Here is a 26509-nt window from a genome sequence, read left to right as displayed (position 1 = left end):
TAAATACTTTATACCACATATTGAGACTACATTAATGAACTATTAAGATTCAGAATTATTCACACAAGTAAGGAAATAGTTTTTCCATAATAACCTTATCTTTGCTATTCTACATATCTATTACGTGCAATGTGTGATTACTTTGAGTATTTAGCACGTGCCTGATCCTTATGTAAGAAGACAAGTGAGTTTTATGGAGTAAAGTCAGATTTAGCTGTAATGAGAGTAGTAGTATATTATTAGAATATACTTGCATAGGGAACAGGACACACTTTAAAAGATGCTGGTGTTTTTTTTAAATTACAAACTGAAAAATAGTTGTCTTTGTCTTACTAACCTTTGTGATTTAGAATGCCTGGTTGCCTCAAATTGTTCAGTTTACCTTTTTTCATATTTGTGAACTCGGTTATATGTTGTGTTCATCTTGCTATCTCACAGTAGTAATACTTTTCTGCCATGTTTCTTTTAGATGTGAATGAGTTGAAAGAGTGCCTGTATGTGCTGGTGAAAGAACAGCAAGTTCTAGCCACACAAACTGCCACGACAACTCTTTCTGCTCTGCGGCTGAAACAGAGGCTAGTTGTCCTGGAACGATATTTCATTGCATTGAACAGAACTGTTCTTCAGGAGAACGTCAAGGTTAAGTGGAAAAGCAGTAGTATTCCTCTGTCTGCTGCGGACAAGAAAAGGTAATGCGATCAGGACAAGCAGGTTGCTCTGGTGCTGGATCAATTTAAAACAGATGTTAGTCATCTTTTTGTGACTTCACTAATGTGAGAGACCTGAGCACTGGTTTCTTTTTCCTTCTGGATTTAATACAAGCACCAGAGCTACTGTATGTATCTCTGAGGCAGTGGCTTTGGTCCTTGGTTGACACTTTAATATTTGCTTGCGTTACACCATGATCCTATGACGGAAACTTCCTCTAAGCTGTAATATTATTTTCACCAAGGTGTTTCTTGTGTGTCATTCTAGCTAGCTGTGGTCAGGCCTGTTTCAGAATTTATGTCAAGGGAGATCATATGACTGGAATGACATTAGTAGCTGTGTTGTTAGAATATACTTACATGCATATGGCACAGGACACACTTTAAACAGTGCTGAAAAATAGTCTTCCTTGTCATGCATTATCTTGATACGGGCAAAAAATGTTAAAAGGGAGTGGCTGCAGATATGGCAAAGAAAACAATAGCCGAACAAGAAATATACCAGTTACTTTCCTGCTGTAAATAAACTTGCTAATTCTAGTTCACAGGAAAGGTGCCAGTGGAGGGAAGGGGCATGCTGTATTTGATGAAGAGTGTGAGGCAACTCAAGTTGAAATTCCTTTGTTAGTGCGGAAAGCCTTTTTGTCTGATAAATTTCTATACTTCTCTGCAAGAATGTATTTAAAGGAAAGTGTACTTATGAGTCATCTGGCGATGATGCGCCAATGTCCGGCTGTTTCTGTTCCTTGAAGAAATCTTTTGGCCTCAGACATGACTTAAATAGACCAGCACTTTTTTTTTTAAATCAAACTGTTGAAATTTCAGTATAAAAAATTTAACTTTTTTATTGGGGCAGCAAACCGAAGCAGTCCAAATCCCTGATGTGCAACCAATAGGAAGGACAAGATTGTCATTCTTTCTAAGAGAAACAGTGGGGTGGGTGGAGGTTGCTCATTCTGCAGGTAGAAGGTGAAACTTATTTATTTTAATGTGATTTCACAAATAGAAATAAAAAGGTTAGCAGAAATGTGTTCACATTTAGTGAATGCTGTTAAGAAAAATTAAATGTATGCCACCTCCTTCTGCAACCCATTATTGAACTTGCAAATAAAAGTGGTGTTAATATGACCCTCATCATAAAAGTTAATTGGAAAGGAGATGATAACAAAACTGTTAGAGCTTAGCATCAATAATTGATGGGAGAGAATTCCTATGAGAGACAGCTGCTGGGTACAGATAAACCAAGGTGTATCAGAGTCAGGTTGAATACATTGCTGGACAGAAGATATCCCAGAGGCAAAATCATAGCTACAGCCCTGAACATGACTGCAGGAGGACCATTCAAAAGCATGTGCTGTTGTAGAAAGCTTATTTTAATAGCTGTCTTTCAGTGGCATTCTTACGGTGTGAACAGTCATGTCAAAATATTTATGAATCCTGGTATTAAAAGTGTGAGACAAAAGTTGCAGCTGGGTTTGCAAGAAAACGAAAACTGTTTGGAGAATAGATTGAAGCAAACTATAAATACAACACCATCCACTTAGCAGAAAAATATGATTTGGTACATAGTGTGATGGGGCAAGGCCAGATGGCTATAGAAAAGTAGCGGGAGATAGATATGTTCGCTCCAGGCTAAACAAATCGCTGGTACCAGGATAAGTTAAATGGCAGCTGCTCCAGGTCAATTAAGACACCTGGGGCCAATTAAGATCTTTCCAGAAGGCAGGGAGAATGTTAGGTTGATTGGGACACCTGAAGCCAATCAGGGACTGGCTGAAACTAGTTAAAAGCCTCCCAGTTAGTCAGGAGGGTGCGGATGTTAGGAGCTGTGGGAGGAAGTTGTGCTGTTGGAGAGACTGAGCAGTACACACCATATCAGGCACAAGGGAGGCGGCCCTGAGATAAGGGTGAAGTGGAGCTTGAGGAAGTGGGGGCTGCTGTGGGGAAGTAGCCCATGGAATTGTACATGTCATGTTTCTAAAGGGTCAGCTACCGTAGCTGATACTATTAGGATCCCTGGGCTGGAGCCTGGAGTAGAGGGTGGGCCCGGGCCCCCCCCTTTACACCCTCCCCCCGATTAATCACTGAGACTGGGAGACAAGAGAGACTGTGCAAGGGAGGATAGCTTCTCCTCACCTCCCTCGCTGGCTTATGGTGAAAATGGCTCAGTAGACTGTGACCCTTGTCTCTAGAGAAAGAAGGGTTACGTGGAGGGTCTAAGCTAAATTTGGGGCCTAAGCTAAATTTTTTTGAAAGATGTTTTGTCATAGAGCATACCAGCTCTGAGAAGGTCTTCAGGATAATGACAGTTTCACAGGACTCGAGACTTCTCACTGGTTTGGTTAACACTTACTTTACATTGCTCACAAAACTGAACAAGCACCACTTTTTTAGCCTCAGTTTTCTGTAAGGAGGCCTAAAACTAGAGCTTTCTTCTCAACAGTAGCGGTAAGATTTAGGAACAGGCAACACACATGATATCAATGTAGCTTCTGACTTACTTTAACCCAAGGTTCTTGGTGGATGGGGTTGATCTTTTTGGACAATGGAAATGCATCTTGGCTGTTAACATTTAAAGAGCATTAACTCTCTCTCCAAGAAAGGATTTTGAATTTTTAAATTTTCTTGTCTTAGTCCCAGACCTGTAGGCAAAGGTGTAGAAGGACTTGCACGAGTGGGATCCAGAGCAGCACTTTCATTTGCATTTGCATTCCTTCGCAGAGCTTGGAGGTCAGGTAAAGTCCATTTTGCAATCTTATGTTTACCTTATTTTGTATAATTACATGTACAAACTAGGTTTAAAAGAACATTCTTAAGGTCACAAAGCTGAGTCGGAGAGAGATTAAGGTAAAAAGTATCCCTTAATGTTGAGTGCCCAATTTGAGACATCTAGGACCTGATTTTTCAGAATAATTGGCATTATGCAGCACTTCATATGTGCAAGGGGTAGATCCCATTTAATTCAGTTGCAATTATGAGTGCTCAGCACTTCTGCAAATCAGGCTCCAGGGTCTCACGTCAGCACTCAGAAAATGAGGAACACCCAATTAATAACTATGGTTTAAGTGACTTGTCCAGCATCCCACAGAATTCTGTGACAGAGGAAGAGAGAGAATCCAGTTCTCCAGGGCAGCATACAACTGCCTTAATAATAAACCATTCTTTTCCTTCTTGCAGTTCCTTGCCTTATTCACTACACACTTTCTAATCTTTGCAACAAATGAAGCAGAGGTCCTACAGACAACAGCCTCTTTCACTGCACAACCCTGATTAATCTCCAGAGCAGGTCCATTCTGTGCACTGAAAGAGGTTGCGTTTCTATGGAAAAAACAGCATGTAATCATGTAATTAAAGACTGTACCAAAAGGCATAGGGACAAGTAGGCTGAATTAAGGTTGCACAATCACCTTAATTCTGACATTTCTTTTGCAACCATAAGTATGTTTGTAATATATTTTTGTGTAATGTTCTAGGATTTTAAAGAAGGCCAACTGAAAAAATGCCATCCTGTGGCATTATATTGACACACTCGGTTCTTCATCATCAGGATTGCAACTTTTAGGTTCACCTCACACACCCCTTGAGCTCATAGGGTAACTGATAGAGGATGATAGCCTAATACTGCTATGTAGACCACTAGAGGATGACACTTTTCCCTTGAGTTTCATAGATGTTTGCTGACAGCCAAGAAATAATGAGACTCAAGAATTTGGGGTTCCATTCCAAGTTTTGGAGGGGGGTGTTCTCTAGTGAATGCACTCTTCTGCCCCACCCCTTCCAACCAGGTGTGTCTCTTTCCCACTTCAGCTCCTTCTCCCAATTTGTACTCCTCTGGTTTCTCATCTCGGTGCCAATATCCTTCCCTATCCAATCCTAGTCTCCTCCCCATTGTTTCCAGTCTCCTTGCCCACCCACTCCCAGCTCCTCATCCATTCTGTGTCTCTCCTTTCCTCTGCCCACATTCTCCTGGCTCCTCATCCAGTCTGTCTTCCCACCTCCCATGCTCCTAATAGCAGTTCCCTCCCATCCCAGTTCCAGTTTTTCTCTCTAGCCCTCAGCCAATCTTCAAGCCTCCCCCCAAGCTCCTTGTTCCAATTTATCCCTGTTCCTCCAAGGTCTGAACCTTGTACCTTCTGCATTTGAATCAGGCAGCTTCCTCCTCCACCTTGCCTATTCATAGCATTGACACATTTAGAACACAGAAGGGAGAGTCTCTCTGCTTTTGGTTCCATTAGTTGGGTCCATACTTGGCACAGTCTGCAGCAGCCTAGAGTAGCAATCACAGAAAGTAGGGACTTGCAACTTTAATGGCTGATGCTATCAGCACGATCTCTAATATATTAAGTCCCAGCTTGCCAAACTCAGGTGATTTGGGAGAGAGGGGGAAGGGTGGGGAAGTGGCAGGCAAGTTTAAAAAAATCTAGCATTTATTCTTAAAGGAAAAAATTGCAAAGAAATATGAATGTGAGACTTAGTGCCCTACCAGGGAGTAAAAATATCTCCGACTGACAGGAGAGTTTCTATTGGGAACAGTCTTGTAGAACTTTATTTGCCCTATGACTTAAAGTAACCTGATAGGATATAATTGCCAGTTTTCACAACTGTAAACTCAGATAAATATTGTACTAGCAACATTAAAATTTGGTTAAGGTAAAACAAAAACAAAATGGTATCTCTTTGTACACATCAGTTCCGAGTTTGAATTAAGTCATATCTTTAGGGGAAGACTGTCAAAAGCACAAATGTCAGTCGTAACTCCTGTTGAGTTTCAATGTGAGTTACACATGTTACAGCTATTTGTGTTTCTGACAATCCTTTCCCCTTATGTAAAAGTAAGTTTGCTCCCTATTAACATTTAAGAAACAAAACTATGTGAGAGTGAATTGGGTTCTTTTCTGGTTTGTACAGCCCACAGAATTGTTAAATTAATGGCAGACTATTTGCTTTGAGGTACACAGTGATGTACAATTCAGTTACACCTATAATACATCTCAGGTCATATTTACTGGTGGTGATATATGGGTCTGGAAAGAAAAAATCTTGACTTTCAGATTCTAGGGTGAGTTGGTTCGACAGTTTGGGGGGCAGGAAGAAGGCTTCTTGGGAAGCAGCAGATTTGAAATGGAAACCACTGAGTTGATGTACACTGACTGGTGCCACTTCTCAGAATAGAACTGCACTGTAAGGTTGAAAAGGAGTTTGTTCAACAACACAACAAAATCCCACAATTTGAAGTGGTCTTAACTGTGAGAAAAGTATTTCTTTTCTCTTATATCCTCTCTGCTGTTCCTTGAAATAAAGCGTTGAAGCAACTGAATTTTGTCGTTTTGTTCCAAAAAGGGACATGATGGTTGGACTAATATCCTTCCAGACGTCTCCCCCCTCCCCCCTCCAATAATGCAAAGTAATTTGATCAAGGTCTGTGACCAATAATATATTGAGCAGGCATAGCTAATCTTTTGTATAAAGCCCAAAGCTTTGGGGGAGAATGGCCTGTCCTGGAACACCAACCACATACTGTTTGTCATATTCATTTACTCTACTGATTCTGATGATTCTAACTTCTGAACTTCTTGCAGCTGTTCATGGCAATGATGAAGCAACAGATTTCCTGGTCATTTTAAATTGATGAGAATAAATATTGATGGATGACTTTTTTCTGAGTGTAGAAGCTTCACTGAGTGTAAGAGTTAGAAAAGCTAGACCTATGATGGAAAGATGAAGAAGTATCTGGTGGGAGGGACTGCAGGAGGATGGATCAGCCTATAGATAGGCAGAAGATGTTATAAAACCAGCTAGACTCTTTGAGTCTTATTAGTCAGTGACGTCGTTTTTTGAGGACTAAAATCTGAAAGACAGGATTAAAAGCACTGGTGCCATTCTGCCCTCCCAAGTCTTATCTGTTTCATGTGTGTTGCTATATCCACACCACCTTCAATAAATTAGTTCTAACACTTCCCCCACATGCAGTTGCCCCAGTTAAGACATACAGGGTTTTATCCCCACAAATTTAATTCGGGGCTCTCCTTCGCTAGCTCCCTCTTGTTAAGGATTTCAGTGCTCTAGTTAGTATGTTATGGGCTCTGTTCACCCCAGAAATAAAAACAAAACCCCTCCATCTGACAGATACAAGGCCCCTTTAAGGGCTGTCATCCTCTCTGATTAACAGGAAGAGTAACTGCTTTGATCGCTCCTTTCTCTCAAAAACGGGTAGTGATATCCTTCTGCTCTTTCTGCCTCTGTCCATCTCCAGAGAGGGAGCCAGTGGCTCCGAACCCATATGCAGCCCACTAGCCTGGACATAATCTTTACTCAGCTTGGTTAAATGGGGTTTTGAATTACTTTAAAAGTAACTGTTTTTAGGGTGCAGGCGATAAATGAAAGTTAAATACTAAAACTTTGTGTCTGGAATAAAAATAATAGGACAGGCTGGCAGGGAAACTGAGGAGAATCCTGTTGTTGGCTATGATTTAGGAATAATTAGTCCTCCTGTGTTGTGGGGTGCTTTGATGGTTAGCTGTACAACTTCTTAAAGTTCCAGTCAAAATTATTTCATGAAAATCAATCCATAGTATATATACTGTATACACTTACCAGTTTTGGCGGTTTGTAATTGTTTTTTCTAAAGTTCACACTCAGAATGATTTTGAGAAAATACTGATGTACCCTTAGTTAGCTATCTAGTGCATACTGTAAGGTAACTGATATGTTATCTTGGCTGGTAGGTGAGGATGCAGACCTTTGCAGTGAATTGTTACAAGAATCTCTTGATGCACTACGAGCACTACCAGAAGCATCCCTTTTTGATGAAGGGACTGTATCATCTGTATGGTTGGAAGTTGTGGAGAGAGCTACTAAATTCCTAAGGTCTGTTGTGACTGGGTAAGTGGTTTTTATGGTTTGTTTGTTTGTTTTTGAACTGGCATTGAAAGGTGAGTCTGAATGTTTAATAACTGATAAAAATAGTTTCTGGTAAATTGAGCGCTCCATAGAGTAGTTTCCTTTTCTGATACCCTGGCATCAAGCAAATCGGAGACTGACAGACACGCTGTGTGTGTGTGTGCGCGCACGCGTGCGTGCATGGGCCTCAGGCTGTCGGCCACACGCTGACCAGGGCTCGGCTGCCCACTCAGCGCTCCACAGGGCTCGGGCTGTCTGCTCTGCAACCAGGTCACACCTGCTGCCTCCCATGCCTGGGGTCCTCTGGCTGCCATTAAGGAATTTTTTCTGGCGAACCCCCTGTAACACTTTGCGAACCCCCAGGGATTTGCGAATCCCAGTTTGGGAATCACTGCTCTAGAGGTTCCCAAACCATCGCTATCTTGAAATAAGCTTGTTTTTCATAATTCAAAGAAAATTGCTCAGATGTACTGTGCTTAGGTAACTTAAATGGGCTACTTTTAATGTTCAGACTTGGCATATATATAATCTTTAATGAGATGCTATGTAAAAGTGAATGAGAATTCCATATTGAACAATACATTGTCCTTTTTAGTTTAAATTGTACAAAAATATTTAGTTTAAATTGCACTTGAACGCATATTCAAATGAACACTCATGATCAAAATTTTCTATAAAATTAGGATGCAAACTGGAAGTGGGGAAGCAATGTCAATGCAAAACTAATACTAGAGACCTGGACTAAAAACTTTTGCCAACACAGCTATATCGCTCAAGGCTGGGATCCTGGGATCCACACAGTAGGGGTGTGGCTGATCTCCGAAAAGGGCCATATTTTTGGAGTTGAATGTATCTACCATACACGCACCCACATCATACATATACAATGATGGGGTCTAAATTAGCTCTTAACCACTCAAGAAAGAGATCTTGGAGTCATTGTGGATAGTTCTCTGAAATCATCCACTCAATGTGCAGTGACAGTCAAAAAAGCAAACAGTAAGTTGGGAATCATCAAGAAAGGGATAGATAATAAGACAAAAAATGTATTGACTCTATATAAATCCATAGTACGCCCACACCTTGAATACTGCGTGCAGATGTGGTTGCCCCATCTCAAAAAAGATATATTGGACTTGGAAAAGGTTCAGAAAAAGGCAACAAAAATGATTAGGGGTGTAGAACGGCCTCTGTATGAGGAGAGATTAATAAGACTGGGACTTTTCAGCTTGGAAAAGAGGCGACTAAGGGGGGATATGATAGAGGTCTATAAAATCATGAGTTGTATAGAGGAAGTGTTATTTACTCCTTCTCATAATACAAGAACAAGGGGCCACCAAATGAAATTAATAGGTAGCAGGTTTAAAACAAACACAAAGTATTTTTTCACGCGAAGCACTGTCATCCTCTGGAACTCCTTACCAGAGGGTGTTGTGAAGGCCAGTATTATAACGGGGTTCAAAAGGGAGCTAGATAGATTCATGGAGGGTAGGTCCATCAATGGCTGCTAGCCAGGATGGGTAGGAATGGTGTCCCTAACCTCTGTTTCCCAGAAGTTGGGATTGGGAGATGGTTTGGATCACTTGATGATTACTTGTCTGTTCGTTCCCTTTGGGGCACCTGCCGTTGGCCACTGTCAAAGGACAGGATACTGGGCTTCATGGACCTTTGGCCTGACCCAGTATGGCCGTTCTTATGTTCTTATATATAATCTGAAAGCTTATTTTATGTACGTTTAGAAGAGGTATGACGTGGCACTGTCAAGTGGTTCTATAAAGCTGTGGGTGAGGTGAAACAATGGTACACAAAATGTGTGTTATTTTTTGCACCGTTCCAGAAACACTGCAACAGGACTGCAACTACAGTTTTCACTGTTGAAATTAATTTCAACACCTTAATGTGGTGGTTATTGGTCAAAGCTACCAAACGACAATGTATTAAAAGATTTTTACTGGTTTTGCATGGGCATGTTTTTCCCAGAAATGAAGCTGTTTAGCATGTGACAAAAATGGTGAATAGCAACACTTTGCAGTATACTAATGTGAAATGTTTTCACATCACATATTCTACTGGGCACATCCCTCTTGGCAGAGGCCCTGAGGCTGACCCAGGACATGATGGAAGGATTCTATCTCTTGGCTGGCATGGGAACGCTGGGGAATCCCCAGGAGGAGCTGGAACCTGTTGTGGACGGAAAGGGCGCGTGGTCCTCCCTACTTTGCATGCTGCCGCCGCGACCCTCACCAGGAAAAGCGGCATAAAGGGAAAAGAAGAAGATATTCTTAATTATCAAAGTATTTCACAAGAGATTATAATAATTTTCTATATTTGCAATTGATATTTGCTGAGCAGATCAGTCTCACTGAAGGTTGTGAACCAGTAGCAGTAGATTGCATGCCCATAGGTTACACTGCACAGTGAATAGATCTAAATGTACATGGATTCCTAATATGCTTCTCCATTTGTAAGTTTTTGTACTTACAATGCAGCATGTAGTTTGCCTGATATAAGGTTTTAATTTGTAAATTGCCTATGTATGCAGTATTAGCCTTTAAAATGTTCTAGAAACTGGCTTTCTAATTCAGTGACGCTTATGCACAGGTCAGCATTAGTGTTAGAGATGAGAATACACAGCTTATTATGAATATGGAAAAGCTGAGAGAAAGAAGTAGCCTACCAAGAAGTAATTAAGACTAAGTTCACAAACAAGTCCTAGCCTATGCACTGAAGAGGGATGAAGAATACATTACAGCTCTTACCAACCATGTCGTCAGCAATATGACAAATTCATTCGACCCTGAATCTCATGCAGAGGTGCTTATCAACATATCTGTTGGACTACATGTAATGTCAGGTGTAGAGAAGTCTCTGCTGAAAATAGCAATGTTTATGGAGAACAAATGAAGAAACTTGTGAGAGGTGCATTTGATGATTCAATGTCAACTGTTCTTAGTCACCCAATAAGACCTGTGCTGCCTGTGTCCCTCTTCCATGCTGATGGAACAATGAGAAGAACAGACAAAACTGAATGAGGGCATCAGCTGGAATCTCAATCTAAAAAAATCCATGCGCTAAAAGCATGCAACAAAGAACCTCCAGTGTATATATGGGATGCCAAGGCTGTCGTACAAATGACGCATTCCACACATTCAATGAGTTGGCTGCTGAGTATTTGAGGCAGGTCCTCAAAGGATTTGAAAAGCTAATTCTTCAATCGAAGTTTTTGACAGATATGACAATAGTAACTCTGAAAACTGCAAAGAGAGTGCTGGACAGGATATAAGGTTGGCTACAGGCAGGGCTGTCCCTAGGGGGTTGTGGGGACCGGGGTGGAACTGACAGATTTGTCTCTTCCGGGACCGACTGCACTGGCCAATCACACAGTCCCGTGGGGTCCCCCAAAGCGCGGGACCCAGAGCGGTTGCCCTGATTCATCCTATCCAAGGGATGGCTCTGGATACGGGAAATAGCAGGTGATTGGTGGAGGCCCTAGCCTCTTTGGAAAAAGTTTCTAAACATGGCATCCAATAAGCAATCACTTGTAAAATTCCTCTGTGAATATATGGTTCAAAATGCAACATAAGCAGTTCTTCTTGCTTCAAGGCTTTTCAGATGGTGAAGGACCAAAGTCCATCACCAGTAGAAGTGTTAAGTCCAAGACTTGTGCAGTACTCAAGAGGAAGTGGACCTAAGGATGCTTCTGGATGCTGTATGTGCCACTTATGGGTTTTGGGTCTCTTGTTGTCAAAGGAACCATAGTAATTAGGTCACCTGAAACAGATGTTTTTGGTCTTTGCTGTTCACTACTTTCCAAAAATTGAACACAGATAACATGGATTGAAACCGGCACTATTATCAGCACAGCTGAAAAGCATCGTAGTTGAGGATAGTTATTTATTTTAAAAATAAACCTCAGCACCTCCCCAAAAGAGTCAATTCTTTATGCTTCATCCTCAGCCTGTTTTCCTAGATATTTTTCTGCCCCAAAAGCTTATAGTCTTCCTATAAATTTTGACATCCTCTAGCACCTTGCAGACACTGGAGTTGCACAGATATGTTTTGTTTTTTCCCACTGGTTTCTTTGTAAACTTCATGTAATGTGTTAATGCTGCAAACATTAATTTCTGCATCTTCAAATTTTTTTTTTTTTAAATAGTGATGTACATGGAGCTCCAAGTTCCAAGGGGCCAGCCAACATTCCTTTACAAGATCAGCACTTGGCACTTGCTATATTGTTAGAGCTGGCAGTACAGAGGGGCACACTAAGGTGAGAAATGAAGCACTTTTCTGCTCTCAAACAAGAGTGCGTATTAAAATGTCCTGAGCAATTCTTGGGATTTAGTTTACATTAGTTCAATGTTAACATTTTGATGCAACACCTATGGGTTCTCTCCTTAATGATTAGAGCTGAAGTCAATGGCAAACTCCCATTGATGTCAGTGGGGCCAGGATTTAACCATAATTTCCTATCATGAAGGGTAGTGAAGGGTGAAATATAGATAGAAAATTAGGGAATACTAAGCACTCATGCTTCAGGGTCTAAGCCAATTTAACTGATGGGGACTAGAAAGAAACATATTTTAGAGGGAAGTCTATTAGATAATTTTCTGCTAGAAGGCTTCTTTCATATTTCTGTGAATCATCAAGATCTGTCTGTGGTCAATGATGGATCACTGTTCTGAGCCAAAATAGCAATTCCTATGTAGCTAAAACTTCGCAAGAAAGGAGGTGAAGGTACATTAAAACTATCCTGAAATACTTTTTTGTGGACATTTGGTCCAGATCTTCATCTGGTATAAGTGGTATAGTTCCATTGAAGCCAGTGGAGCTGTGCTGATTTATACCAGCGAAGGATACATTTAGTCAATAACCAAATAATACTGAATAATCAAAGCTAAAACTTGCACGCACACCAAAACTAAAAAAAAAAACACCTCAAAATTTCAAAAACTGTACTTCACTTTGACCCTTTTGTTTGGCGGGGGGGACCCTCAACTCAGCAAAGCTTTTAAGTGAGCTATCTTTGAGTAGATTCTGCCCCAATACCCCTTAACTCCAAAAAATATTTTCATCCAACTTTCAATTTATTATATATATTATGTTGCAGAATCCATTTTCAGTATGTTTTATTTGAATAAAAAATCCAGGATTTATACTACTAAACATGCATATCTTCTAAAATTTGATTTAATGTAGAACTTCAAATAACTTCTGTAGGAGTGCTTACAACAGAGATGGTAAACTTACTCTTTCAGCCAAATGTTGTCTGCTGTTATGTTGCTGCTTCAACTCTGGGAAAATGGAACAAGGGAAACAGATAATGAGCGATCTGCACAAGGAACAAGTGCACCCCTTCTACCTTTGCTGCAAAGGTTTCAGAGCATAATCTGTAATAAAGACATACCTAACGCCGAGGATGAGATTCAGGTATATGTGTTTGTTCATTTATCAGGTAAATTCTATCTAGTATCCAATTATTTGTGTCATGTTGTTTAGCAATCAAGTATAGACACTCATTGTTACTCTTCTAAAGTTTGTAAGTCCACTTTTGTAGTAGTAACTTACACATCAAGATACATATACAACTGTTGTATAACAGTATGTAAATTTTGCATTATCTCCGGATGGCAGATTAGAAGTTTGTAGTATGTTGAAATAAATACTGCATTTTAGATTTTGTTGTAGAAACAGTTTTTATGTGGTACTACAACTCTGTGGATTAATTTTCTTGAACATTTAACTTTTCCCATGAGTTTTACTGAAACATCATTACATTCTTAAATTTTATTGTGAAGTACAGAATAGCACAATTGATACAAAGGTAACATCAATTTCTGTTACTGAAATAGTGGCTTACTCGGTGGTAATCAACACAATTTAACAGTGTATTTCTCAGAGTATATATATGTAATTAAAATTGTTGCTTGCATGAAGAAGGAATAGTATATACAGATGCTGAGTCCCTTATTAACTTCTATAGCAATTACAGATGCTGAGTATCCACAAAATAGGCCATATCTGTATCTAGAGAAATAAGGGAAAAGAACGTATCGGGTGTGTAAAAAGTACTCTGAATATTTTCCTGTTTTTAACTTTCTTATATTTTTAACTGCTTTTCTTTGCTTTCTTAGATGCTGTCCTACTCCCTGAGTCCCAATGAGAGTTTTCTGAGGTATCTGACTTTACCACAGGACAACGAGCTAGCTATTGATCTACGACAAACGGCAGTTGTGATCATGGCCCACTTAGATCGCCTGGCCACTCCATGTATGCCTCCACAGTGTAGCTCTCCTACATCTCATAAGGTAATCTCATATACTCTCAAATAAAATGATTGTATGTAGATGGAAAATTAGTTTACTCTTTAAACTATCCAAGAAAATTCAATGATTTTAATAAATCATCAGTTTACTTAGCTGACCGTGCCCAGAGAAGTGTAACGATTGGTTTTAAAATATTTTCATACAGAGTGTCTAAAGTGAATTTCCACAATGCATAGCTGTCTGATTATAGTAGTCTGAGTATTTAACCTCCCTGCCTCTTTTCCTCATGTTTGGCCATAGCCAAACAAGGTATCTGACCAGGGAGGTAAGGTATAATTTAAGATTGAAATCTCTTTATAGTTAGAACTTTTTTCAGAATTTCTGTAATTCAATTTAAAAGAATCCAAAGTTGTATAAGCAGTTCAGGAGTAATATCTGAATGATATCCTATAGTGGATATAAACATATATGGACTGTACCAAAGAGTTTAATACTTTCAGTGGAATGAGGAAAATCCTCTTATACTCTTTATTTTTGTTTTCCAAGCTACTTTTTCAGCCCTGGGATCTTAGTCTTCTGTTTCCCTTTTTCTTATCCCCTCCTCCCAGTACCGCCGGGGTTATCGGAATGTGGCTTATTCTGGAGCCATTGTTACTGGTCTACCCATCTGCCAAAGGTTTCTACAGAATGACAAGTAAGTCATTCTCCAAAACCGATGGCTGATCCTGCCCCATAAATGTACTATTCCTAGTGCCCATCAAAGTAAATGGTCAAGACCAAATTTCTTAAATGTTTAAGTCAGACTGCTCCGATATAGTAGCAATTTAAAGAAACCCTCAAATTTTTATATAACTTCACTGGTTGAAAGATCTTCTCTACATACTTGCTATAAATATTTATGGTATATTCTGTAAGCAGTGTTCTTGTAGCCATGTCGGTCACAGGATATTAGAGACACAAGGAGTGTGAGGTAATATCTTTTATTGGACCAACTTCCGTTGGTGAGAGACAAGCTTTTGAGCTACACTGAGCTGTTCTTCAGGTCTCGGAACGGTATTCAAAGTGTCACAGCTAAATACAAGGTCAAACAGATACAGCGAAACACAAGAATATCTGTTTGACCTTGTATTTAGCTGTGACACTTTGAATACCGTTCCGAGACCTGAAGAACAGCTCAGTGTAGCTTGTAAACTTGTCTCTCTCACCAACAGAGTTGGTCCAATAAAAGATATTACCTCACCCACTTATGGTATCTTCCTATGAGATTGTGATGTGTGAGACTATTTTTAATAACTTATTAATAGGTAAGGTTCACTGTTGTCTTACATTTACAGCTACCATGCATACTGATTGATTGAAGTATTGTTGAAGCAGCATAATTATTAGAAAAAAATACACTGGTGATTGCGTTTTAATTAAGTTGTGTAGTGAACTGTAAATTCTTACTTAGCTTTGTTGCCTTACAGGGATCTCTGCAAGAAGTCATAGGTTGGGGTTTAATAGGATGGAAATATTATGCTAATGTGAGTGGTCCAATTCAGTGTGAAGGACTTGCCAATCTCGGAGTTATTCAAATTGCCTGTGCAGAGAAACGTTTTTTAATCTTAGCTAGAAATGGACGAGTTTACACGCAGGCATACAACAGTGACACACTGGTAGGTGATTTTTACATCCATACTAAACATACCGTTTTCTGTAAAATATGCTGCTATGAGATTGTTCTTTCTAATAATTCAGATGTGTAGTGGAGATAATATGCTGCTGCTAATCTTAAAATCCTTGTTTTTGAACCCTCAGGAGCAATGGTTTGTCACCTTTGTTTGCCATGTTAAGAATTTTTCCTACGTTATAAATATTTGTTATGGTGCTCGCAACAATCCAGCCTCATGAACAGTGCCCTTTTTCTTTTCCAGTGGTCTTGCTTTGCCGTTTCTTTCCATATAACATGGCAATTGCTTAGCATGAAGTGCGTTTAAGCTAATAAATGTTTTGACTACCACTGCCTAAGCATTAATTCCCTAACAAAATTATACTAAAACAGAAAAATATGCAGCTAAGACTATCTGAAATGATCAGACAAAAGCCAGTTTAATATATATTACATGCATTATAAGGATGGGACAAAATGAGAGCTCCAGAGCATCCTCTGTCTTTTACCAAGCCCAAATATTGGATTTGAACTTCTGGCATGGTTCTCTGGTTTCATTAATTTAATGCTGGAATGGACAGCTTTGAAGTAAGGCCTTATTAGGAAAAATCTAATTATCAAGTTGTCTAAGTTTTTTCAACACTCTGAGCAACATAAGTAACTTTTCTTTGTACGTTGTCTCTAACTAATTTACAGGGACCACAGCTGGTGCAGAGTCTTGCTTCTAGAAATATTGTGAAGATTGCAGCACATTCAGATGGTCATCACTATCTCGCCTTGGCAGCAACTGGAGAAGTTTTCTCTTGGGGTTGTGGAGATGGTGGAAGACTAGGCCATGGGGACACAGTGTATGTGTAATAAAATACCATTGACTCACCAGCTTAAGCATAGAATGTATTTACAGATATTCTACTTTAATGTTAGAAACTAAGGTAGGATTAAATATTCAGACATTTAGTAAGTGTTACTGAAACACAGCCACTTACAGTGAGAAGACAATAGGCAAAAGATAACATAGTATGCTATGGTTGTTCAAGTCCTCCAGTACATACGTATCATTCAAATGTTGATAAGAAATTAAGCAACGCAAGATGGTTTACAAACATACATTCCTTTAGATTTTGTCTTAACTATGTTGTCATGATTAGACCAGCAAATAAATTGCTGTTGTTAATGGCAATGGAAAGAGCTAGTTTCCCTCTTCAAAAAAAAAAAAAAAAAAGAGAGAGAGAGAGAAAACTAAGTTGTTTTTTTAATGGATTTTAGACAACAATGAACATGTATGAAGGGAATGTCATGAATAAGATTCCTCCAGAACGTATTCCTATACAACTCTACTTGTAGCTTGCTTAGCTTAGATCAACTCACCATGCACTGGAATTTTCTAGGAGGTCTTTTAAGGATATTTGTCTCAGTTGAATACTGATTTTTGGCTATACAAAATGACAAAAAAATGTATTTAATGTGTTAACCAATGTTAACATAAGGATCTTCAAGAAATCCAGCTCCACTTATGAAATCTGATGCTGAGTAATCCAAAATGTCCTTTACAACAATCCAACTTCAGAACAGCACATGCATGTATTATCAACTGTAAAATTACATCCTCCCTCTGCCCTTCTTATTTACTTGCAAAATCAGTTTCAGAATGGTTCAGTGCAAATGCAGACTGTTGTGTGTTCCCCATTCCCTTTTTTCCTGTGTTTAAACAGTAACATTGCAATGCTCTGTTTTTGCCCAGAAAGTAGGAGTGAGTGTCTTGTTCTGTAGCTGAACTAGTGTTTTCCATGCAGTATCCTGTAGAGGTGTACTTGAATACTTGTGTGTTGAATTGCTATCCCAGAGGTGATAAGCGTTTCACCACGGCGGTGACATATCGTCACAGGGTAAGGAAGTACTCCTGTCTTGTGCCTGAGAGTAGCAGGGAAGGAGTTGTTCAGATAAAGCAACTAGAGTTCATTTTTTTTCCACAATGAAGTATAGGGCTTGTGTAAACCACTGGACTGACTTATTTGGAGGTAAAAATACTAGTTATCAGACTTTAGTATGTCACAGGCAGTTGTAGTGTAAACTTCTCCACAGTGCTTCACATATTGTGTTTATTATTGATCAACCTCAACCTTAATTTTCCTTACAGGTACATTTATATCTTGCTGTCTCTGGCAGTCAGTAAGGTTTGTAGTTGTGATAGGGATGATCAGTTTATTTTCTAGCAGACAGGTTACCACGGCTCATTTCACATAATTACTTTATCAGGTTACCTGTTTGAGACTCTTGTCTTCTTTCTAAATAGGCCCCTAGAAGAACCAAAGATGATATCTGCTTTATCTGGAAAGCAGGCTGGGAAACATGTTGTTCATATTGCATGTGGAAGTACATACAGCGCAGCCATCACTGCTGAGGGAGAGTTGTATACATGGGGACGAGGGAACTATGGCAGACTGGGACATGGTATGTTCCTCTAATTTGTTAAAGAACGGTGTTCCGTTTGTGAAAATTTAAATGTTTGTCTCTTGGGTATTTTTGACAAAGTGATTATTTTTTGTTTTGAAGGTTCCAGTGAAGATCAGACTATCCCAATGCTGGTCACTGGGCTGAAAGGACTGAAGGTTATTGATGTAGCCTGTGGAAGTGGAGATGCTCAGACTCTTGCAGTGACTGAAAATGGTTAGTTGCTAAACTTGCTGTCTTTAGTGTCATTAGGAAGACATTTGTGGTGCAGGTCTTATGCTTAACGTTCATAAAATGAATTTTATAAGAGAATCTCAAACTGAAAGTGGTTTTGAAGAATAGTCTCTAGGTGATTATTTTATATTTTAATACACATTTAAGAATTGAAAGTATTAGTAAAGGAAAAAAGTTCACTAAATTTATATAATTTGCTACTCTTTCCAGTTGTATAGTTACTCAGACTTCTTCAGACATCTCTTCAGTTCACCAGCTGTTCTGCTGTATATTCCTCCTTTTCACAAAAATATCTTTTACCTACCTAGACTTCCAGTACTGTTTTTGAGATTTAAACTTCTTTGAAGTGGTCAGAGTACAATTGTAACACACCCCTGTTGGATAGGCATAACTCTATCCTATGCCTTTCACCAGAGCACCATTGGGTCCTGCCCTCCTGCCACTGTGCTTCCATGCAGCCTCCCATTTCTCACAATTATGCATTTCAGTGTAGCTTCTTCCTTCTCCTTCCTGCTGCCTGAACATCAGCAGGGGCAGCACTGAAGGCACAGGAGAGCCTCTCCCTGTTTTCAGTTCCTGTGCCTGGGCCACAGCAGCTTGGATCAGCCAGGAAGAGAAATTGCAAGGAAAATCTTGCTCAACCCCTTGAGCTCTGGGCTGGAACATCCTCAGTACAGACAGAATCCTCAAAGAATTTAGCTGCCAAATTCTAACAAGTCTATACTGAGCATGCGTGAACTCTGAATTTTTTTGGAGACTCATCATATGGGTATACTTAGGTGAATTCCAAAAGCTCTAATTTGAATAATTTACTAATTTTTTTCAATATATGTAACTTACCCTGAAAGATCAGTGTAATGTCTTCCTTTCTAGGCCAGGTGTGGTCTTGGGGTGATGGAGATTACGGGAAGCTAGGAAGAGGTGGCAGTGATGGTTGCAAGACTCCCAAGTTGATAGAAAAGCTTCAGGACCTGGATGTTGTGAAAGTACGCTGTGGGAGTCAGTTTTCTGTTGCTTTAACAAAAGATGGGCAGGTCTACTCCTGGGGGAAAGGTGACAATCAGAGGCTTGGGCATGGAACAGAAGAGCATGTTCGATATCCTAAACTGCTGGAAGGCTTGCAAGGTAAGTGTAACACAAAATTGGCAATCACAGTTCTTTATCAACTAGAAAGTTGGAAAATGTCAAAAGTACTTAGTTTTTGGTGGAAAAATTTTCTTTTATCATATATTGTATCATAACTTAAAGAATTTCACCACTACTCTCATTGATGTCAAATTGTAGCTTACTTGTATTTAACAGTAAATATATTTGCCACCCCTGTGCCTTTTATCTGAGATTTTACTTCTGTTATTCCAACAGACTCATTATGCTACTCTATTAAAACCTTTTAATACTTGAAAATTCTTGTTTTTATAGTCTTGGCTTTCTCTTTATTCCTACTACTTTTCTCACGTAGCCTGACTGAAGAATTTTTGTGTATAAAACTCATTTAGGCTCCAAACTTGTAAACATGCACATGGTTAACTTTACATGCATGAATAGAACTGTTGAGAACCATGGGACTACTCATGTGCTTAAAGTTAAGCACGTTCGCATGTTTGGCTCAGAAAAGAGCCAAAAGTTGTTGCCTACTTTTTTTTTAAAAACAAACCTGAAATACGGTTAGGGCAGATGAGAAAAGACAGTATTATGAAGTGGGTATTACAAATCTTTGTAATTGACATATTGATCCATTGCATTTCTACTGTGATTAGGTCATCTAATTGAAAAGAAATTCTGAGTTGCGGTGGCAGCACCAATTAACTTCAGCATGTGACGCTGTCTAGTCACTTTTCCATTTAATAGTGGAAATGCCAACAAACTCTTCTAAATCAACAACTAAACTGAAGGGATGCAAAATAACACAGGATTTTTGCAGCTCTATATACATTGGCACTTCAGATAGCTTAAGTCTCTTTAAACTTTTCTGATTTTTTTGGGATCGGCTCTTCCAGTTTATTGAGGTGAAAGGTAAAACTGCAGTTTGACATATTAACTCTGCTAATTTTTAATTGTAGATTTAGTAGTTGGTGGTGATTGAAACACAAAAGCTGTTCCACTCATGGTTTTCCTGTTAAAAATGCATGCAATCTTTGCAGTAAGCACACTTTAATATTTGTCCACTTTTTGCTATCAGGGAAAAAAGTGGTCGATGTGGTGGCTGGATCTACCCATTGCTTGGCACTGACGGAGGATAGTGAAGTGCACAGCTGGGGGAGCAATGATCAGTGCCAGCATTTTGATACTTTGAGGATCACCAAACCAGAGCCTGCTGCTCTCCCAGGATTAGACAGAAAGCACATTGTTGGAATTGCTTGTGGGCCTGCCCAGGTAAACTTTGAATCTGTTACTCAGGATTTGTCTTCAGCCCTGTCTATGGATTTAGATGAGTGTAGGACAGTAATTTAATTCCTACTTCTCCCTATGGCCTAAATCAGTGGTACGTAAACTTTTCCAGTTGTGTCCCTCCCACTTTACCATTCACAGAAATTGTCGTTCCCACCCCCACCCCCCCGCTTCTCCCCACCCCATTAATTGTAACCTGAAACTGTTTTTCATGCTGGAAAGTGGAGGGGAAACACAAAGATGAGACCATTCATTAGATTAGTGTTTTGAGTGTCTGACTCAAGCGAGAGGTCCTGGGCTCTCAACTATTATTCTATATGTTGCTAGTTTCTTTTAATATCAATTATTAAACATTAAATGAGTTTTAAAATGAGAATCAAAATTAATTTTAAAGGTATAGTAGGCCTACTGTAGTTATGAAACTCACCAAATTGTTAAAAATAAGCCAACCTGTGCTTTTATTTGTATGATTGTTTTTTTTTAAAGGGGCAAAAGGCCGAAGTTTCTTTAAACCTCCCCTTTCCCCTAGAGAATGTCTTGCGCCCCACTGGTCTAAATGGTTCCTGTAGCAGCTGTGACACATGAATATTTCGTGACACCAGCAGATGGAGACACACAAAAAACAACCCAGTTTGTTTGTAGTTGCTTCTCCAAAAAAGGCCTAGCTGGCCTTCCCTGTCAGTAAGACTTCCTGAGCAATAGCATTTAACAACATTAGCAATTGCTAGTTTAGGTTTTAAGAATTAATCAGTCCCTACTCTTCCACCAACAAAATTAAAGAAGGATGTATGGACTGGCATAGAAGGTCTCTGAGAAATATGATAGGAAATAGTAATTTTTTGAGATTGTTGGACACCTTTAGCTGTTGGCAAGAGGGGAGCGCTTTTTGATAATGTAAATGAATTGAGCCACAGCTGCATTCATCCTGCACCTCATCAAAAATCTAAAGTCACAATATAGCTCCTGAGCCTAGTTCCTTAAATAAAGCACTGGTATCTCATAATAGGCCTATCATTGATTAGAGAGAAAGTAACTGTTACTCTTCCTTTCCATACATAGAGTTTTGCCTGGTCATCTTGTTCTGAATGGTCCATTGGTTTGCGTGTGCCGTTTGTGGTGGATGTTTGCCCAATGACATTTGAACAGCTAGATCTCCTATTGAGACAAGTGACTGAGGGAATGGATGGCACCTCTGACTGGCCACCACCACAAGAGAAGGAATGTATGGCTGTTGCAACCTTAAATCTTCTAAGACTTCAGGTACTGTAGCTTTCTTATGTGTCTGAGTTCTCACTCAGATAAAATGCTTCAGTAAATTGGTTGGAAGAAGATAGGGGCTTTTAAGTGTTTAAAACATTTTTGTTCACTTAAAATTAAATTGGTACATTACAACAAGCTATTCCTGCATCTTAGTTCCAAAAGGTGGAAAGCTAAGGGTGGGTTTTCAGTCCTAACCATGAATTTTCTTGCTTTCTTGGTTTAATGTTTTCTGAACAGTTCTTGCATTTGATTTAAGATGAACTGTAAAACTAAAATGTAAATTGACTAATCTTGGATATGTGCTGAATATACCACTTGCTGAAAAGGCTTTGGGTTTTCAGTGTGTAAATTTGCCTTCTTAAAAATGAGTTTCCTGTTTGGGGCAAATCTGGACATCTTTAGGAAGCTAGAAGTACATTATGTCCATGATAATACAGAACGGTGTGTACAGGGATGTTTAGGTAATTTCTAAGTTGAAGTAATTATTGCTCACTAGATATCCTGAGATACTGGCTGAGATTAGTGTATATATTACTTGGGTGTAATTGTATTTTTACTTTAGCTTTGCAATTTATTTCTAATAAATTTAGACCAGTATTTAGACCAGTAGACGTATTTGTATTCAGTGTCTGCATGATTGACTTTGTCCAACTTCATTTCTTATGTCACCGCTAAATGAAACTGATTCTTTTTCTTTCAGCTACATGCTGCCATCAGTCACCAGGTTGATCCAGAGTGCCTTGGCTTGGGTTTAGGCAGCGTCTTGTTGAATAGCCTGAAACAGTCAGTGGTAACTTTAGCAAGTAATGCTGGAGTTCTTAATACTGTACAGTCAGCTGCTCAAGCAGTGCTGCAGAGTGGGTGGTCTGTGTTGCTGCCAACAGCAGAGGAGCGAGCTAGGGCTCTTTCAGCTCTCTTACCCAGTGCAGGTATGGTTTAATGATGGAAAACTGTTTGGTGTCTGAATATCTAGTCCAGTGTGTGTGTTCTGTTCTTAGTTTCAGGAAATGAAATGAACATCTGAATTTCTAGACCACTAAATGTTTGTTCTGTTTTGTTAGTTTCAGGAAATGAAATGAATGTAAGTCCAGGCCGTCGATTTATGATTGACCTCTTGGTGGGCAGTTTGATGGCTGATGGAGGTTTAGAGTCTGCTTTAAATGCTGCTATCACTGCAGAAATTCAGGTATATTTCAACAATATTACCATTTACTATGTAAATAGAATAAGATGCATATAATACAATTGTTTACAGGACTTGGTGTAAATTCTTTGCAAATAAACAGGCTTACATCAGACAGAGGGCAGTTTTCTTGCTCAGCATTGCAAGCCTCTCTTCCCAGCCAACACTATCCAAAAAGCTCTCTTAGTTTTCTCTCAGGGTCACACTACAAGTGCTTCTCTGGTTGTCCTTGGCTTTGTGCTGCCATCTTGCTACCTTCTGCCTGCTTGTGTGGTGTTTCTGGCTGCGTGTGCTCAGACACACATACATCCTCCGAAACAAAACCCAGACCTCTGTATTTTGGATTCAGCCCTAAGTTAAGTCCCTCCATCCACGTGGCTCAGCTCCTGACTGGCCTTGCATTTGGCCTGTATTTCTGGCAGTGGGTCCTATTGTTACCTTACTCCAAAAGGAGTTTAACTGCTTCTTTCTTCTGTCTTGAATGAAGGGTGGCTCTTAGTACCATCATCTTCGATGAGGCTTCACTTAACCCCCAGCATAATAGTAATTTACGGCTTGCATTTCAGGTTTACATATAAATTCGATAGAAATTTAAATGAATAGTGAGTATATTTGACTATTTTCAAGTGAGGCACAGTGTATAAAACCACCTGTCAGATATACAGCACCTATTGCTGTGGCTTCCGCAGAAGAATGCATAAACGTGAATTCCACATGCCAGACTTGAAATGGCCTTTGATCTCTGAAGGACTCCTGCAGAGCAGTTCACTTTTAGTTAAGCATCTCAGTTCAAAAACTCCATAAATAGTAAGCAGCAATCTCTGAAACTTGAACTTCTTTATTCGTAACATTTGTTACAAAGTATGAGTCACACTACCAAAATGTGAAAGCCACTGTTACTGGTAACCTTGTCCAGTTGGAATTTCAATCTGAAACCGCCAGATCCAGAACAACAGTCTAGTACAGCATTAAAAGCGTATTTCCTTAATCCTTAAACTACACACTCTAGGATAGTACTACAGGAGATAGACAAGCTATAGATGTTATGTTCCACTGCACCATTAAAATGGAGCTCATGAGGCCAGCTCCATTTGAGTTCTTCTCAAGGATCCATTCTGATGAGTTAGATATGTAGTGATATCCTTGAGATGAGTGAAATCCTTGGTCATTGAAGGGTTTGCCCATTCTGGCTTCAGCTGACCTTTTGAATGAAATCCACCAGAATGGAGAACACACTACATGTGAGAATGACTGAAGGTGCTTAGTCCATGAGCCCAGAGCTGTAAATAGATCTTGCTTAAGCAGCAAGCTACACAGCATCTGTACTTATAGATAGCATGGCAGTGGTCGAATGCATGAACTGTCAGGGAAAGACTTGCTGCAGGGATCTTTTCTTTTTTTCCTGGGAAGGAAGAAAAACATGAGGCCTACCAAATATGCATGTCCTGAGAGAAAGAAACTTGCATGCTGTTTCTTTTGTGAGGGGAATGCAACTTCTTAGATAGTATCTTCTGACTGCTTTGGAACCAGAAGTAGGTAAATTCCAAGATTGCCTACAAGTAATGCAGCAATCTCTCTTGGTCCCATGGTATTAACATGTAGTTTGTTTTTCCCTGATCCTGCTGCTGTGCAAAGTCTTAAGAAAAATAAATCAAGATTAAGTCAGGCTGACTTAATTACAGTGCTCAGGGGATGTGAAAAGTCCACTCCCCTGAGGGCAACAGCTATGCCAACCTAACCTCCTGTGTAGCCCCAGCTAGGTCAATGGAAGAATGCTGCCGTTGACCTAGCTACTGTTGCTTGGGGAGGTGGAGTTCCTACAGTGATGGGAAATCCTCCCCTCCCCTCCCCTCCTCTGCATTGCTGTAGGAAGCATCTGCCATATGGCGCTATAATGGCATAGCTATGGTGCTGTAGCTGAGCCACTGTAGCGCCCGTAATGTAGATATGGCCATAATTTCACATATTGAGCCATTGAAGGACTCCTTTATATGGACTATATGAAGTGTCTTGAGGACACAGACTCTTTTTTTTCCAAAATCCCTACTGTAATAGGATGTACTGACCCTTCATGCACCACTTTTTTTTTTCTTAGTCTGTTTTCCTGGCTTATGAGAGAAGCTTTTTAAATAAACTGAAAACTTAAAAAAAAGTCATAGAGATGCTGCTGTCCTGTAGGAAGAGAATCTCCGTAGTATACTATAGTTGGGACACTTTGCGGTCTCCAGAATTTTTTTCAGTTAGTCTGACCTTCTCACCATTCTTTGTTTTGTACAGCTATACTTTAATAAAGGCCTCTCACTTGCTTCCTTGAGAGTTCAAGCATCAGCCCTTTTTGCCATTAGAAGAAGTGAGGCTCTCCCCCCTTAGTCTCCCATTCCCCATGAGACTTAGCGTGTTTTTGATTTCCTCCTAGGTCTTATATCTCATGCTGGAGCTCAGCCTGTTCTTCATGACCTGTGTCACTCTGCCTTTGAACTCTGTTCTCCTCTCTTTTATCATATAGAGTATAGGTGTTGGTGACAATTACCTTGATCAGAATGTTGGGAAAGACTAACTGTCCCTTGGATCTCCTTGTATGCTCTTCCATTAGGATAAAATGGTCCTGTTCATGTGCTTTATTTTTCTTTTCAAGTTTGTCATCTTTTCACCACAACTATGATACTCCTTTGATTAATTTCTGCTCTGGATTCAGAGCAAAAAAAGGAGGATATGGCATAATCTGAGTGTTCGCAGGGAATATTTCAATCTGTTTTTCCAGAAACTCAGACTAGAGACACCTAGACACCTGTTTCTTCTGAAACAAAGAATCAGGGCTTGCCGGTCCTCCAGTTCATATGGGCCAGGTGCTGTTTGCCTCATGTAGAGCTGATGCCTACAAAAGAGCAGTCATACGCTGCCCATTTACACACAAAAAAATCTTACCTGTCAATTTCGTGGAGTTTCAGCTTCCAATTAAGATACCTGCCTTTTTTTGACCGAGCTAAAGGTTTAGTATTAGTATCCCTCTATATTAATATATGAGTTTACCTTTTAAGAGGTGAACTGTTTTCTTCTCTTGTGAAAAGTTTTCAGTTTTCATTGGGAGTAATCTTTGGAGAAGCTGGTGGAAGTGTGTGGAGCCTAACTGCATGCCAAAATGCAAACTTCTCATTGTTTGCTCTCATGGGTGAAACATGTATAGGGGAGGCATTACCCATTAGCCTGCGTTGGTGGAAAGGTTTAGCAAGTAGGAAATTCTCTTTTAAAATTGTATTTGTGAAAATGTGCTAGATGTCTGCATAATGTGGAATGTGAAATAAACTTGTCTGGTGTACTTAGGTTATGTCTACACTGCACACTTCTTGTGGTGGTGTATAAGGTATGTGTAGCTACATGCTGCAGTTTAGATCAGGCTACATCCACGCTGTGGTATGTGGCTACGTGTGCCAGGGGAAGGCTCTGGCAGGGGGAGGCAGTGGGAAAAGGCTTGCCG

General features: G+C 39.7%; 1 protein-coding gene across 3 annotated transcripts in view; it reads left to right on the top strand.

Moving 5' to 3' along the window:
- The window catches only part of HERC2 (HECT and RLD domain containing E3 ubiquitin protein ligase 2), a 206911-nt gene that overhangs the window by 44278 nt on the left and 136124 nt on the right, over positions 1–26509 (top strand). For all 3 annotated transcript variants that reach the window (XM_048858958.2, XM_048858973.2, XM_048858967.2), the window contains exons 5-19: positions 470–689; positions 3342–3442; positions 7433–7589; positions 11764–11874; positions 12863–13034; positions 13739–13912; positions 15337–15525; positions 16215–16366; positions 17812–17969; positions 18072–18185; positions 19077–19328; positions 20383–20576; positions 21651–21851; positions 22552–22780; positions 22913–23037. In XM_048858958.2, the coding sequence (XP_048714915.2) occupies positions 470–689; positions 3342–3442; positions 7433–7589; positions 11764–11874; positions 12863–13034; positions 13739–13912; positions 15337–15525; positions 16215–16366; positions 17812–17969; positions 18072–18185; positions 19077–19328; positions 20383–20576; positions 21651–21851; positions 22552–22780; positions 22913–23037 (2549 nt within the window). The remainder of the gene's footprint in view (positions 1–469; positions 690–3341; positions 3443–7432; positions 7590–11763; positions 11875–12862; positions 13035–13738; positions 13913–15336; positions 15526–16214; positions 16367–17811; positions 17970–18071; positions 18186–19076; positions 19329–20382; positions 20577–21650; positions 21852–22551; positions 22781–22912; positions 23038–26509) is intronic.

Source organism: Caretta caretta, chromosome 1 (genome assembly GCF_965140235.1).
Source record: "Caretta caretta isolate rCarCar2 chromosome 1, rCarCar1.hap1, whole genome shotgun sequence".
Classification (NCBI taxonomy): domain Eukaryota; kingdom Metazoa; phylum Chordata; order Testudines; family Cheloniidae; genus Caretta; species Caretta caretta.
The sequence above is the reverse complement of the archived record's forward strand: the minus strand, read 5'-3'. Positions and strand labels throughout refer to the sequence as shown.